General features: G+C 39.6%; 1 protein-coding gene across 1 annotated transcript in view; it reads left to right on the top strand.

Annotated features, from left to right (window-relative positions):
• The window catches only part of LOC138307379 (transcription factor RFX4-like), a 30,658-nt gene extending 25,881 nt beyond the window's left edge, over positions 1 to 4,777 (top strand). The window contains exons 10-14 of the mRNA XM_069248086.1: positions 1,968 to 2,068; positions 2,669 to 2,857; positions 3,100 to 3,200; positions 3,582 to 3,693; positions 4,664 to 4,777. Coding sequence (XP_069104187.1) covers positions 1,968 to 2,068; positions 2,669 to 2,857; positions 3,100 to 3,200; positions 3,582 to 3,693; positions 4,664 to 4,737 — 577 coding nt within the window. The 3' untranslated portion in view covers positions 4,738 to 4,777. The remainder of the gene's footprint in view (positions 1 to 1,967; positions 2,069 to 2,668; positions 2,858 to 3,099; positions 3,201 to 3,581; positions 3,694 to 4,663) is intronic.
• Positions 4,778 to 16,598: the final 11,821 nt, after the last annotated feature.

The following is a 16,598-nucleotide window of genomic DNA, read 5'->3' as shown; positions in this document are numbered from 1 at the left end:
ACAGAATACACGGTTAGTATCTTATAATAAAAGTTTTCGTTTGGTGCTCGACACAGAAAGGCGATATGATTCGGCACAGTCTCGTCATCTCTGCTTTTCTATGTCTCCCACCAAAATAAACCTTGTATTGTAAGATACTAACCTTGTATTCTCTATATAATTTAGTATAATAAACTGCTAAGGCAAAAAAATGTCTGTTTAGGGTTACATTGGCAAAAAAATAGGGTCAAAGGATTTTATTTTTTAGCGTCTTTCACTCTAAAATAATGGCCGGAACCAGAGTCTGTGATCGAAATCTCGACTTTTTTTTTTGTTTTGTAGAAAAGTACTGGGAAAAAATTAGGGTCGAGGGTAAAAAATTAGTGTCGGTCAGGTAACCTTAAACAGACATATTATTTTTAGCCCACCATCATCATTCAAATCGCCCTTTCGTCCATGGTCCGTGGTCCGTCCTTCCGTCCGTCCGTCCATTCGTCCGTCCGTCTGTTAACAATTCTTGTTACCGCTATTTCTCAAAAAGTACTGAAGGGATCATTAATTTCATATGTAGGTTCCCCTAGGACCCTAGTTGTGAATATTGTACCAGCTGCCATCTTGGATTTTGATAGTTAAAGTTTGTTACCGCAAATTCTCAGAAAGTACCTAAGGGATTGTTCTCAAATTTCATACGTAGGTTCCCCTAGGACCCTAGTAGTGCATATTGCATTTTGGGACTGATTGGTCAACAAGATGGCCGCCAGGTAGCCATCTTAGATTTTGATAGTTAAAGTTTGTTACCGCTATTTCTCATATAGTACTGAAGGGATGTTCTCAAATTTCATATGTAGGTTCTTCTAGGACCCTAGTTGTGCATATTGCATTTTGGGACTGATCGGTCAACAAGACGGCCGACCAGCCGCCATCTTGGATTTTGATAGGTAAAGTTTGTTACCGCTATTTCTCAGAAAGTACTGAAGGGATCTTTCTCTTATTTCATATGTAGGTTCCCCTTGGGGCCGCGGTGGCCGAGTGGTTTAGATGTCTCGACATATTACCACAAGCCCTCCACCTCTGGAAAGCGGGTTCGAATCCCATGTGGGGCAGTTGCCAGGTACTGACCGTTGGCCTGTGGTTTTTCTCCGGGTACTCTGGCTTTCCTCCACCAACAAACCTGGCACGTCCTTACATGACCCTGGCTGTTAAAAGGACGTAAAAATAAACAAACCAAAGGTTCCCCTAGGACCCTAGTTGTGCCTATTGCATTTTGGGACTGATTGGTCAACAAGATGGCCGACCAGCCGCTATCTTGGATTTTGATAGTTAAAGTTTGTTACCGCAAATTCTCAGAAAGTACCGAAGGGATTGTTCTCAAATTTCATACGTAGGTTCCCCTAGGACCCTAGTAGTGCATATTGCATTTTGGGACTGATCGGTTAACAAGATGGTCGCCAGGTAGCCATCTTGGATTTTGATAGTTAAAGTTTGTTACCGCTATTTCTCATAAAGTACTGAAGGGATTGTTCTCAAATTTCATATGTAGGTTCCTCTAGGACCCTAGTTCTGCATATTGCATTTTGGGAATGATCGGTCAACAAGATGGCCGACCAGCAGCCATCTTGGATTTTGATAGTTAAAGTTTGTTACCGCTATTTCTCAGAAAGTATTGAAGGGATTGTTCTCAAATTTCATATGTAGGTTCCCCTAGGACCTATTTCTGCCTATTGCATTTTGGGACCAATTGATCAACAAGATGGCCAACCACCATCTTGGGTTTTGATAATTTAAAGTTTGAAAAGCAGAGAAAAGAAGTTTAAGTTTGAAAAGCAGGAAAAAGAAGTGTAAGTTTGAAAAGCAGAGAAAAGATCCCTCTTTCATCTGTCAGACATAGATCAATCTTTGGTGGGCGCCAAGATCCCTCTGGGATCTCTTGTTTGGCTAATGGAACATAGAGGACCTTTAATGTAATGGATAGATTTGCATTCTTGCAGACTTGTACAATTTATTAAAGACTTCGTCGACAACCTGGACTTTTGGATAGCTGAAGGACTGAACATGTACCCAAAGAGACTAAGAGAACAAAAGCTGGAAGGTTTGTACATTTCATCTGATACGACTACATTTTACCTTCCATTGTCCTTTCTATATTGTCCGACACGAATAGTTTACTTCATCCTGACTTGTTATAGCGTCAGTATTTGGTATAGCGTGAGTAGACTTTGTATAGTGTCTGTAAACTTGGTATAGCGTCAGTAGAATTTTCTACCACGTTAAACATTTCAACTTCATTTTCGTACTAAGCAATTTCAAAAGCAATGACCCTCACTGTCATATCATGTATTCGTAAATCTTTGTATAATTTGCTTTCTTCTCTTATTAAAAGACTTATGATTTATGGTATTTGGTCGCTTGCATGCTAGAATGATTTATACCCAATGTGTTAATGGTGAATGGAGAAGACTTATTCAATATTGGTAATTTGGGGTCTAAAACGAAAATGTGTTAACTCTAAGACTGTCAAAAGGTAAACGATAAAATGACAGTGCTTGACAGGATGATCGTTTTGTCAAATGTTATGATTATTTTCATACTGTATGCATTTTGTGTAGCCTGTTACAATAAAGAATACTCAGCTTTCTCTTTCCACTGTAATAATGTTATGATTTTTTGATGTTGGTTGTATTTTGTGCAGCTTGTTACAAGTTCCAAATGAGGATGAGAAGAAATCTTCAGTTGTCTTGGACTGCTACGGCAGCCAGGTTCGTTCTTCATAACCACGAACTGGTCAACCGTCTTCAGGTTGTCCTGCAGAGCCTAGATATTGGAGACATCACTGGCCGCTGTTACCATGACGACCTGGATGAGGATACTGTCAGACAGTGTAGGTTGCGCTGTATGGTTGATAGAATGCGATCTCATGAATCAATTGAAGACTGGATAATAATTTTTGCCGTTTTAACACTCCTGAAATGTTTCTCTTCTTAACAACTGTACAAGTATATCATTGGAATTAGTATATTCAATAATGTACGTGCATTGAATAATGAATTAGTTCAAATTATTTACAATTTGGTTGGAGATATGGAAATGAAAGAGAATTCGCCTTTGATTTGTGTGTTGTAGACCTCGGAAGGTTTCAGCAACTTCTGATCAACAACTGTGCTCTTGAGGAGTATATAGATTGGATAGAAACTATCATCATTGACCACCTTCATGGAAATGAGGTAACACACACGATAAATATAAGGGCGTCATCCTCACAAAGTCAGCAACCTTCAGAACTTCGCCGATTGTTTCTGCACTCAAAAGAATGCGAATATTAAATAATGCATGTATAATGAAAAAGTTAGTTCAAGTTGGCTGATTTAACATAATTCCTCAATAATCAGGTATGTTAAAATGAATTGGTCATTCAAATTTGAAGAATACTAATTTGCATTCTAAAACTTCTAAATTTTGATGAATTGCAACAAAATATAATCTGTGAATGTGACCATATTAAAAACAAAATGGGAAGGGAAAAGCTATGAACAGGAGTGATATATATTTTTGTGTGTGAAGGAATTTGATAGTTCTTTTTAGTATAACAATAATTCACATTTTAGGCTGATTACAGAACAAGTGCTGAAGATGTATCCAAGCAACTGATACTACAATGGTCATATATTTCTGGTCAAATCCTTCTCCAGCTAACACTGGTGGCCAGCCCATCACTGGGTAAGGTTATTGCTTCCTAACAAATCACTTAAATCTTTACTCAACACTTAGTCTAGATTCAGGAACAGGCATGATTTCAACTCAGAAAGCATTACTTTTATAGCATTAACAGAAGATATTATATTTAAATAGTAAGATTGTGTTCCAGTATCAAATCTTCTAATTTGGTTTTGGTTTAAAAGCTTACATGCTGATGCATGTTTAATTAATATACAAATATGACACTGAAAACAATAGTTTATACATATTATATAGATTGTATAATATTTAACTCGTTATGAGATTTAATAATATGAAACGAGTCTTAAAAGATTTTTTTTATTTTTGTGAGCCTTGGTGACGAGACGAGTTTCAGAAAATCTCATTCGAATTTGACACAAATTTTAGATACCGGTTTTCACATAGTTACAACAACCTACATTTGCAATAATCTCACGTCAAAATGTATTGCGAAAATCTAGAGATGACCGCCATTTTGTCTTGCCGTCCTCGAAATTCTGAGGTCACGTCATTTTTCTTGACGTCGTTTTATTGTTTCTGTCATGACGTCAATATGAATTTCCAGCCAATGGAAATCGTTACATGTCATATGACACTATTGACATATGCAAAAATATTCCATGGAAAATCACTGGATGTCAGGTGGATTATTTGAAAATTAAGCATTAAACTGTCTTCCTATGGAATATATGGTCTATATATAGATGCCAGATCATTGCAGACAATCTTTATAATGCGCGTTAGTGCATTATGAGATGATTGTCTGCAAAACTTTGGCATCTGTATAGATCATAGATTTCATAGAAAGATAATTGAATAATGTTTATATATAGATATACGATTGTATTATATTTAACTGGTTAGAAACCACTGACATTTAAAGACTGGAAGTTTTAATGATGAAGCTGCTAGTTAAATGTGAGTGATTTATGAGTTTTACATGAAAACAATACATTTTATATACTTTTAGGATCCTTCCATTTACTTGAAGTTCTATTCAAAGATTATGCTGCGTATTACATCCATGACGTCCTCCGACTGTAGTTACTCCTTTTGGATTACACATCTTCATCCACGCCGTCATTCCTTTTGGATTACACATCTTCATCCACGCCGTCATTCGTCTGTAGTAACTCCCTTTGGATTACACATCTTCATCCACGCCGTCATTTGTCTGTAGTAACTCCCTTTGGATTACACATCTTCATCCACGCCGTCATTTGTCTGTGGTAACTCCCTTTGGATTACACATCTTCATCCATCCACGCCGTCATTCGTCTGTAGTAACTCCCTTTGGATTACACATCTTCATCCATCCACGCCGTCATTTGTCTGTAGTAACTCCCTTTGGATTACACATCTTCATCCATCCACGCCGTCATTTGTCTGTAGTAACTCCCTTTGGATTACACATCTTCATCCACGCCGTCATTCGTCTGTGGTAACTCCCTTTGGATTACACATCTTCATCCACGCCGTCATTCGTCTGTGGTAACTCCCTTTGGATTACACATCTTCATCCACGCCGTCATTCGTCTGTGGTAACTCCCTTTGGAGTACACATCTTCATCCACGCCGTCATTCGTCTGTGGTAACTCCCTTTGGAGTACACATCTTCATCCACGCCGTCATTTGTCTGTGGTAACTCCCTTTGGATTACACATCTTCATCCACGCCGTCATTTGTCTGTAGTAACTCCCTTTGGATTACCCATCTGTAGTAACTCCCTTTGGATTACACATCTTCATCCACGCCGTCATTCGTCTGTGGTAACTCCCTTTGGATTACACATCTTCATCCACGCGTTCTGTGTAATCCCTTGGACGCCGTCATTTGTCTGTAGTAACTCCCTTTGGAGTACACATCTTCATCCATCCACGCCGTCATTTCGTCTGTAGTAACTCCCTTTGGATTACACATCTTCATCCACGCCGTCATTTGTCTGTAGTAACTCCCTTTGGATTACACATCTTCATCCACGCCGTCATTCGTCTGTAGTAACTCCCTTTGGAGTTACACATCTTCATCCATCCACGCCGTCATTCGTCTGTAGTAACTCCCTTTGGATTACACATCTTCATCCACGCCGTCATTTGTCTGTAGTAACTCCCTTTGGATTACACATCTTCATCCATCCACGCCGTCATTCGTCTGTAGTAACTCCCTTTGGATTACACATCTTCATCCATCCACGCCGTCATTCGTCTGTAGTAACTCCCTTTGGATTACACATCTTCATCCACGCCGTCATTCGTCTGTAGTCTGTAACTCCCTTTGGATTACACATCTTCATCCATCCACGCCGTCATTCGTCTGTAGTAACTCCCTTTGGATTACACATCTTCATCCATCCACGCCGTCATTCGTCTGTAGTAACTCCCTTTGGATTACACATCTTCATCCACGCCGTCATTCGTCTGTAGTAACTCCCTTTGGATTACACATCTTCATCCATCCACGCCGTCATTCGTCTGTAGTAACTCCCTTTGGATTACACATCTTCATCCATCCACGCCGTCATTCGTCTGTAGTAACTCCCTTTGGATTACACATCTTCATCCACGCCGTCATTCGTCTGTGGTAACTCCCTTTGGAGTACACATCTTCATCCACGCCGTCATTCGTCTGTAGTAACTCCCTTTGGATTACACATCTTCATCCACGCCGTCATTTGTCTGTAGTAACTCCCTTTGGATTACACATCTTCATCCATCCACGCCGTCATTTGTCTGTAGTAACTCCCTTTGGATTACACATCTTCATCCATCCACGCCGTCATTTGTCTGTGGTAACTCCCTTTGGAGTACACATCTTCATCCACGCCGTCATTCGTCTGTGGTAACTCCCTTTGGATTACACATCTTCATCCACGCCGTCATTTGTCTGTAGTAACTCCCTTTGGAGTACACATCTTCATCCACGCCGTCATTTGTCTGTAGTAACTCCCTTTGGATTACACATCTTCATCCATCCACGCCGTCATTCGTCTGTAGTAACTCCCTTTGGATACACATCTTCATCCACGCCGTCATTTGTCTGTAGTAACTCCCTTTGGAGTACACATCTTCATCCATCCACGCCGTCATTTGTCTGTAGTAACTCCCTTTGGATTACACATCTTCATCCACCACGCCGTCATTTGTCTGTAGTAACTCCCTTTGGATACACATCTTTGGTCATTGTCTGTACTCCATTTGGATTCATCTTCATCCACGCCGTCATTTGTCTGTAGTAACTCCCTTTGGATTACACATCTTCATCCACGCCGTCATTTGTCTGTAGTAACTCCCTTTGGAGTACACATCTTCATCCATCCACGCCGTCATTTGTCTGTAGTAACTCCCTTTGGAGTACACATCTTCATCCATCCACGCCGTCATTTGTCTGTAGTAACTCCCTTTGGAGTACACATCTTCATCCACGCCGTCATTTGTCTGTAGTAACTCCCTTTGGAGTACACATCTTCATCCACGCCGTCATTTGTCTGTAGTAACTCCCTTTGGAGTACACATCTTCATCCATCCACGCCGTCATTTGTCTGTAGTAACTCCCTTTGGATTACACATCTTCATCCACGCCGCCGTCATTCGTCTGTGTAACTGTACACATCTTATCTCCCTTGTCTGAGTAACTCCCTTTGGATACATCATCTTCATCCACGCCGTCATTCGTCTGTGGTAACTCCCTTTGGATTACACATCTTCATCCACGCCGTCATTTGTCTGTGGTAACTCCCTTTGGATTACACATCTTCATCCACGCCGTCATTTGTCTGTAGTAACTCCCTTTGGATTACACATCTTCATCCACGCCGTCATTTGTCTGTAGTAACTCCCTTTGGAGTACACATCTTCATCCACGCCGTCATTTGTCCACGCCGTCATTTGTCTGTAGTAACTCCCTTTGGATTACACATCTTCATCCACGCCGTCATTTGTCTGTGGTAACTCCCTTTGGATTACACATCTTCATCCACGCCGTCATTCGTCTGTAGTAACTCCCTTTGGAGTACACTCTTCATCCACGCCGTCATTTGTCTGTAGTAACTCCCTTTGGAGTCACATCTTCATCCACGCCGTCATTTGTCTGTAGTAACTCCCTTTGGATTACACATCTTCATCCACGCCGTCATTTGTCTGTAGTAACTCCCTTTGGATTACACATCTTCATTCATCCACGCCGTCATTTGTCTGTAGTAACTCCCTTTGGATTACACATCTTCATCCACGCCGTCATTTGTCTGTAGTAACTCCCTTTGGATTACACATCTTCATCCACGCCGTCATTCGTCTGTAGTAACTCCCTTTGGAGTTACACATCTTCATCCACGCCGTCATTTGTCTGTAGTAACTCCCTTTGGAGTACACATCTTCATCCACGCCGTCATTTGTCTGTAGTAACTCCCTTTGGATTACACATCTCATCATCCACGCCGTCATTCGTCTGTAGTAACTCCCTTTGGATTACACATCTTCATCCACGCCGTCATTTGTCTGTGGTAACTCCCTTTGGAGTACACATCTTCATTCATCCACGCCGTCATTTGTCTGTGGTAACTCCCTTTGGATTACACATCTTCATCCACGCCGTCATTCGTCTGTAGTAACTCCCTTTGGATTACACATCTTCATCCACGCCGTCATTTGTCTGTAGTAACTCCCTTTGGAGTACACATCTTCATCCATCCACGCCGTCATTCGTCTGTAGTAACTCCCTTTGGAGTACACATCTTCATCCACCACGCCGTCATTTGTCTGTAGTAACTCCCTTTGGATTACACATCTTCATCCACGCCGTCATTCGTCTGTAGTAACTCCCTTTGGAGTACACATCTTCATCCACGCCGTCATTCGTCTGTAGTAACTCCCTTTGGATTACACATCTTCATCCACGCCGTCATTTGTCTGTAGTAACTCCCTTTGGATTACACATCTTCATCCACGCCGTCATTTGTCTGTAGTAACTCCCTTTGGAGTACACATCTTCATCATCCACGCCGTCATTCGTCTGTAGTAACTCCCTTTGGAGTACACATCTTCATCCACGCCGTCATTTGTCTGTAGTAACTCCCTTTGGATTACACATCTTCATCCATCCACGCCGTCATTTGTCTGTAGTAACTCCCTTTGGATTACACATCTTCATCCACGCCGTCATTTGTCTGTGGTAACTCCCTTTGGATTACACATCTTCATCCACGCCGTCATTCGTCTGTAGTAACTCCCTTTGAGTACACATCATCTTCATCCACGCCGTCATTCGTCTGTAGTAACTCCCTTTGGAGTACACATCTTCATCCACGCCGTCATTTGTCTGTGGTAACTCCCTTTGGAGTACACATCTTCATCCACGCCGTCATTCGTCTGTGGTAACTCCCTTTGGATTACACATCTTCATCCACGCCGTCATTCGTCTGTGGTAACTCCCTTTGGATTACACATCTTCATCCACGCCGTCATTCGTCTGTAGTAACTCCCTTTGGATTACACATCTTCATCCACGCCGTCATTCGTCTGTAGTAACTCCCTTTGGATTACACATCTTCATCCACGCCGTCATTCGTCTGTGGTAACTCCCTTTGGATTACACATCTTCATCCACGCCGTCATTTGTCTGTAGTAACTCCCTTTGGATTACACATCTTCATCCACGCCGTCATTTGTCTGTAGTAACTCCCTTTGGAGTACACATCTTCATCCACGCCGTCATTTGTCTGTGGTAACTCCCTTTGGATTACACATCTTCATCCACGCCACGTCATTCGTCTGTGGTAACTCCCTTTGGATTACACATCTTCATCCACGCACCGTCATTTGTCTGTGGTAACTCCCTTTGGATTACACATCTTCATCCACGCCGTCATTTGTCTGTGGTAACTCCCTTTGGATTACACATCTTCATCCACGCCGTCATTCGTCTGTAGTAACTCCCTTTGGATACACATCTTCATTCATCCACGCCGTCATTTGTCTGTAGTAACTCCCTTTGGAGTACACATCTTCACCACGCCTCATTTGTCTTCATCCATTACACATCATTCATCCACGCGTCTGTAGTAACTCCCTTTGGATTACACATCTTCATCCACACGCCGTCATTTGTCTGTAGTAACTCCCTTTGGATTACACATCTTCATCATCCACGCCGTCATTTGTCTGTAGTAACTCCCTTTGGATTACACATCTTCATCCACGCCGTCATTTGTCTGTAGTAACTCCCTTTGGAGTACACATCTTCATCCATCCACGCCGTCATTCGTCTGTAGTAACTCCCTTTGGATTACACATCTTCATCCACCACGCCGTCATTCGTCTGTAGTAACTCCCTTTGGATTACACATCTTCATCCATCACGCCGTCATTTGTCTGTAGTAACTCCCTTTGGAGTACACATCTTCATCCACGCCGTCATCCACGCCGTCATTCGTCTGTAGTAACTCCCTTTGGATTACACATCTTCATCCACGCCGTCATTCGTCTGTGGTAACTCCCTTTGGAGTACACATCTTCATCCATCCACGCGTCATTCGTCTGTAGTAACTCCCTTTGGAGTACACATCTTCATCCACGCCGTCATTTGTCTGTAGTAACTCCCTTTGGAGTACACATCTTCATCCACGCCGTCATTTGTCTGTGGTAACTCCCTTTGGATTACACATCTTCATCCACGCCGTCATTCGTCTGTGGTAACTCCCTTTGGATTACACATCTTCATCCACGCCGTCATTCGTCTGTGGTAACTCCCTTTGGATTACACATCTTCATCCACGCCGTCATTTGTCTGTAGTAACTCCCTTTGGATTACACATCTTCATCCATCCACGCCGTCATTTGTCTGTAGTAACTCCCTTTGGATTACACATCTTCATCCACGCCGTCATTCGTCTGTAGTAACTCCCTTTGGAGTACACATCTTCATCCATCCACGCCGTCATTCGTCTGTAGTAACTCCCTTTGGATTACACATCTTCATCCATCCACGCCGTCATTTGTCTGTAGTAACTCCCTTTGGATTACACATCTTCATCATCCACGCCGTCATTTGTCTGTAGTAACTCCCTTTGGAGTACACATCTTCATCCACGCCGTCATTTGTCTGTGGTAACTCCCTTTGGATTACACATCTTCATCCACGCCGTCATTTGTCTGTAGTAACTCCCTTTGGATTACACATCTTCATCCACGCCGTCATTTGTCTGTGGTAACTCCCTTTGGATTACACATCTTCATCCACGCCGTCATTCGTCTGTGGTAACTCCCTTTGGATTACACATCTTCATCCACGCCGTCATTCGTCTGTAGTAACTCCCTTTGGATTACACATCTTCATCCACGCCGTCATTCGTCTGTAGTAATCCTTGGATAACATCTCCCTTTGGATTACCCATCTGTGGTAACTCCCTTTGGATTACACATCTTCATCCACGCCGTCATTTGTCTGTAGTAACTCCCTTTGGAGTACACATCTTCATCCACGCCGTCATTTGTCTGTGGTAACTCCCTTTGGATTACACATCTTCATCCACGCCGTCATTCGTCTGTAGTAACTCCCTTTGGAGTACACATCTTCATCCACGCCGTCATTCGTCTGTAGTAACTCCCTTTGGATTACACATCTTCATCCACGCCGTCATTTGTCTGTAGTAACTCCCTTTGGATTACACATCTTCATTCATCCACGCCGTCATTTGTCTGTGGTAACTCCCTTTGGATTACACATCTTCATCCACGCCGTCATTCGTCTGTAGTAACTCCCTTTGGATTACACATCTTCATCCACGCCGTCATTCGTCTGTAGTAACTCCCTTTGGATTACACATCTTCATCCATCCACGCCGTCATTTGTCTGTAGTAACTCCCTTTGGATTACACATCTTCATCCACGCCGTCATTCGTCTGTAGTAACTCCCTTTGGATTACACATCTTCATCCATCCACGCCGTCATTCGTCTGTAGTAACTCCCTTTGGATTACACATCTTCATCCACGCCGTCATTTGTCTGTGGTAACTCCCTTTGGATTACACATCTTCATCCACGCCGTCATTCGTCTGTAGTAACTCCCTTTGGATTACACATCTTCATCCATCCACGCCGTCATTCGTCTGTAGTAACTCCCTTTGGATTACACATCTTCATCCACGCCGTCATTTGTCTGTGGTAACTCCCTTTGGATTACACATCTTCATCCACGCCGTCATTTGTCTGTAGTAACTCCCTTTGGATTACACATCTTATCTTCTCTGTGTACGCCGTCATTTGTCTGTAGTAAACTCCCTTTGGATTACACATCTTCATCCATCCACGCCGTCATTCGTCTGTAGTAACTCCCTTTGGATTACACATCTTCATCCACGCCGTCATTCGTCTGTAGTATCTCCCTTAGGAGTACACATCTTCATCCACGCCGTCATTCGTCTGTGGTAACTCCCTTTGGAGTACACATCTTCATCCACGCCGTCATTCGACTGTGGTAACTCCCTTTGGATTACACATCTTCATCCACGCCGTCATTTGTCTGTGGTAACTCCCTTTGGATTACACATCTTCATCCACGCCGTCATTCGTCTGTAGTAACTCCCTTTGGAGTACACATCTTCATCCATCTTCATCCACGCCGTCATTCGTCTGTGGTAACTCCCTTTGGAGTACACATCTTCATCCACGCCGTCATTCGACTGTGGTAACTCCCTTTGGATTACCCATCTTCATCATACATATCTGATAAAAGTATACAGAAGTGTTGGACGTTTGTGCAATCACCATAAGATAGGAGCGTCATCTGATATTTTAAACCTCTGAAGTATTGATAAACAGTATCAACTTTAACCTTTTATAATAGTCGTCGATCTGAGTTATTCACGCTCTACATAATAGCCTTGAATCTAATAGCACTCGTATATCATTTTATACAGCTATTTAAGCAGGTTTTGTATTTTTTGCTTCTTACTTTTTGCTTCTACATATTTTTGATGATCTTTATTTTATTTCTCTTCAATATTTAACTGATAGATAAACACATACTTTTTGTTCATTGATGGAGTGTACATGTATTTCCAATTTTAAACAAAAAATTATTTTTTTTCTAAACGTTTTTATATTAGAAAATATATACATACATACATTTCATAATTATATATTGAAGGTTTTTAAATCAGTTAAAACATATTAATTAGTAATTAATTATTTATCAAATGTCTATACAGGTAAGTGTATCTATATTTAAAATATTAGTGATTTCAAATAGATATTTGGGTAAATATAATTTAATTTGTAAAGAGGATACAGAAAATCCAATGTTTTATGTATTAAAACACACATGAATTAGAACTTAAATCTCATGTTATCATCAGAGGATAATCTAAACGACAAAATACTCAGATTTTTTTTTATGTATGAAATTATATCATACATTTTTATCGTTTTATAGTTATTTCACCGAAAATAATTTGTTAAAGACTCGTATACTCATATGTTTTATATTGTTGCATAAAATATCCAAATTGTGAAAATAAAATGGAATATTCCGTATACTTGCCTTTTGTTTTATTTCATAGTACTTAGAATTACAAAATACCAAGGAAATCCAAGCCAAAATTTTTTTTTTTTGACAGGATAAAAGTTAAGAATATGGGTTTGCTCCGAATATTTTATGTTATTGATTTTGTCCATAATTTTAAATCATTTTAAAAACATGTCATACGTATAATCTTTAAGCAGATACTTTAAAAACAAGAGGGAAAATTGCTTTTCAAAGGCTTAAATGTAGCCAAGGAGATTTTTCTAAAAAGTCAACATTTGCCCTATGTGACTTTAAATTCAAAATTGATCATAGATACCCTAATAAAACAATTAATGATCAAATTCTGTAAACTAGCATGTATACTCTAAAATTAGTGCATTTTAAATGACACGTTAAAAAAGGTTTTAAGTGGTACTTACAAATTTTTAATGGTATGTGCCTCATTTACATATACATGTAAAGCTTTCATTGCAGCGGTATTTGACACATCTGTCAATAATGATCAATCTCTCCCAGGTATAGGACACATCTGTCAGTAATGATCAATCTCTCAAAGGATTAATAATCATTCCGGTCCCCACTTTCACCTCTGTCAACGACTCACGGACTGGCGGTCTGTTGACCTTGGGTCACAGAATATTACGCCATGACGATTGTTTAATATATTGCGCTCCCAGGATATATGACGTCACAGTGATTGTTTTTGAAACAGTGGACGTCATATGCAAAGCGTGACTATTTACTTACAAGTAAATCTAGTGTATCTGCAAAAGATTCCACTATTGTTTGGTTTGATATTGAATTTTAAAATTATATTATGTCAGAACTGACAGTCGTTTACAGGAAAATGATACAAAAGGAAACTTACAATATGTATCGAAGAATTTAGTATGCGTCTGAAATGCATTTTTCAAGAATCTTGAAATTTCACAGGGCCGTTTAAAGAGGTGAAATTGTGGGAACCGCAATGCACCCTGGGAGAGATTGAATAATGATCTGTGATCTCAAAGGAGTGATTCGGGGCTTCCAAAGATGATGTCTCATTTCCCTCCATGAATATCTTTCAATGTTACACCATCAGGTATTTTTTTTATAAATAAATGGTATTGACTCCTTTCTTTGAAATGCTCTCAGCTTGATATTCCATCAGTGCTACTAAAGGTGAGACAACAATCACAGTTGAAAGTCGTTCTTGACATTGAGTATAATTGCTAAACACAAATAGTGTTATCTCACAAAGTTTCAAACTTTGAACGATATAGCCGAAAAATTGACCTTAGCCGGGCGCTCCACATTTTATTATAATGTTTTAACAAAGTTTAACGGCTGACACGCCAGTCGAGTACCTGGGAACAGGTATGTTGTACATAGGATCATGTTTATACGATCATTCCAAAATCATAGGATGATCCATGAATCTATAACAACAAACAAGAAAAGATGTGATTACACAAAAGCATTTGGCTATCCGTTTATTGCATACCGTTGGAACATTGGACACAGATTGAGTATCATTTTAATACATAAAAGACAAATACTGTAACTGGGCGTTTACTGTCGACCGACTTATTTTCACGTGATTGGTTTTTGCTTGAGATATAACGTCGTGACAATTGATTTCCAAGAAAAAATTTCAATAACTCATACAGCAGAAATTTAGAAAATTTAAATTTCAAAATACTAAGTCGTCAGGAAAGAAAATGTGGAATTTAAAGTGAGCGCAAAAAGAAGTAGGGTTTTGACAATAAACGGTTCATGGAATTAAAAATGCCAGATTTTCATTGTTTCCAGAATCACAATAAACAAACATATCAATAACATCATATTGTATGGAATGCCTTTAGATTACAAAATATGAAAGCTGACATGTGATTAGGTGCTTGTGTCTGGCCATAACAAATGACTACACCATTACCAGAAGTTTACATCAAACAGAAATATGAAAACATGATTAGGAACTCGACAGACTGGATGGCATACAAAATGAAATAGCAATTGGCTATTACTGATTTATATGGGAAGGACAAATGAATAATACATTTGTATATAATTTAGAGCCATGAAGATCAAGTTCTGGCAAGTGAAATACTAGTAAGACATATTGATTTATAAATTGTCCTTATGTATGAACTTTGAACTCAGTATTTTATTATCAAACATTGGACCCATTGAATGAGCTCGTGAGCCAGGAAAATGGAATAAATGAACAAAACAAAATTTCAGAACAAATTTCTGATTCACTTTTTTCGTCTATACATATGTATAGTGAGTTCATTTTATTTCCCTAAAGATATATATATGACATCATTGTCCATCCTGATAATTTCCGGAGCCTTGATATTTTACATCCAAATGCTCTCAAGAAATAATTGCTAAGAACACGAGGTCCATAGAGCCTGTATCCAGTACAATTGGTTTAATAAGTATAAAAAATATTAAGTAAAAAGAATTTTCTTTATTTGGCCTAAAGAGCCCCACATCTCTTACCCAAGAGCAAGGAGCGTTGGAGCTACCATTTATACAAACTCTGTTCCCATGACATGAGTTTATTCGACTGTTCTGGCCAGGTAATTTAAACATAAGAATATATATATATAGCTAATGACTTGTGGGACCCAAGCTTCATTCTCCTTTTTGTTACTGTACTTTACCAGGAGACAGTCTGTTGACCTTTTACCTTGAGTACCAAATGTACTTGGTTTTAGTTCAGAAATATCGTGTTTATCCTGTTACTTAATATATTTCATTTTTCCTCATCACTAAATGACTTATCTATCTCCCTATAGGACGTTCAAACTGAACGTAACTTTCCATCTCCAAATCAGTCTGGAGGTATTGTTCCATACCTCACAACATTTTTTATAATTTTGTAATCATATTTTAATAAGAAAGAAAGTATTTATTAATAATTCAATTTTGCTTGTTACGAGCATTTTCATTGGCTTAAAAATTTACTTTATCAGCCCATAAAGGAAAAAATGGCGTCGCCGTTTGTAACGTCGCTTCTGATTGGCTGAGATGACGGCGTAATAATTTCATAGACAAAAGAGTCCCAAAATGAATTTTAAATGTTGAAGAGATTATCTTTAGTAAATTGAATTATAAGGATTAATTTGAATAGATTTTTGATGTTATGGAGATATAACACAAAAATCTGAGTGTACTCTCATCATAAACCGCTTCGCGGTTTATTTAGAGTACACTCAGATTTTTGTGTTATATCTCCATAACATAAAAAATCTATTCAAGTTAATCCTTAAATAGAGCAATATATTAATCCAATTGATGAATCAATATGAACACAACATTATTTATCACAAAGCAGCTTATCATGGATCTAGAGTACAACAGTTACTGATATTGGCTTCCTCCAGCACAATCAAA

Source organism: Argopecten irradians, chromosome 14 (assembly GCF_041381155.1).
Source record: "Argopecten irradians isolate NY chromosome 14, Ai_NY, whole genome shotgun sequence".
Taxonomy (NCBI): domain Eukaryota; kingdom Metazoa; phylum Mollusca; class Bivalvia; order Pectinida; family Pectinidae; genus Argopecten; species Argopecten irradians.
Note: the sequence above shows the minus strand (reverse complement) of the source record. Positions and strands in the feature narration are given on the sequence as shown.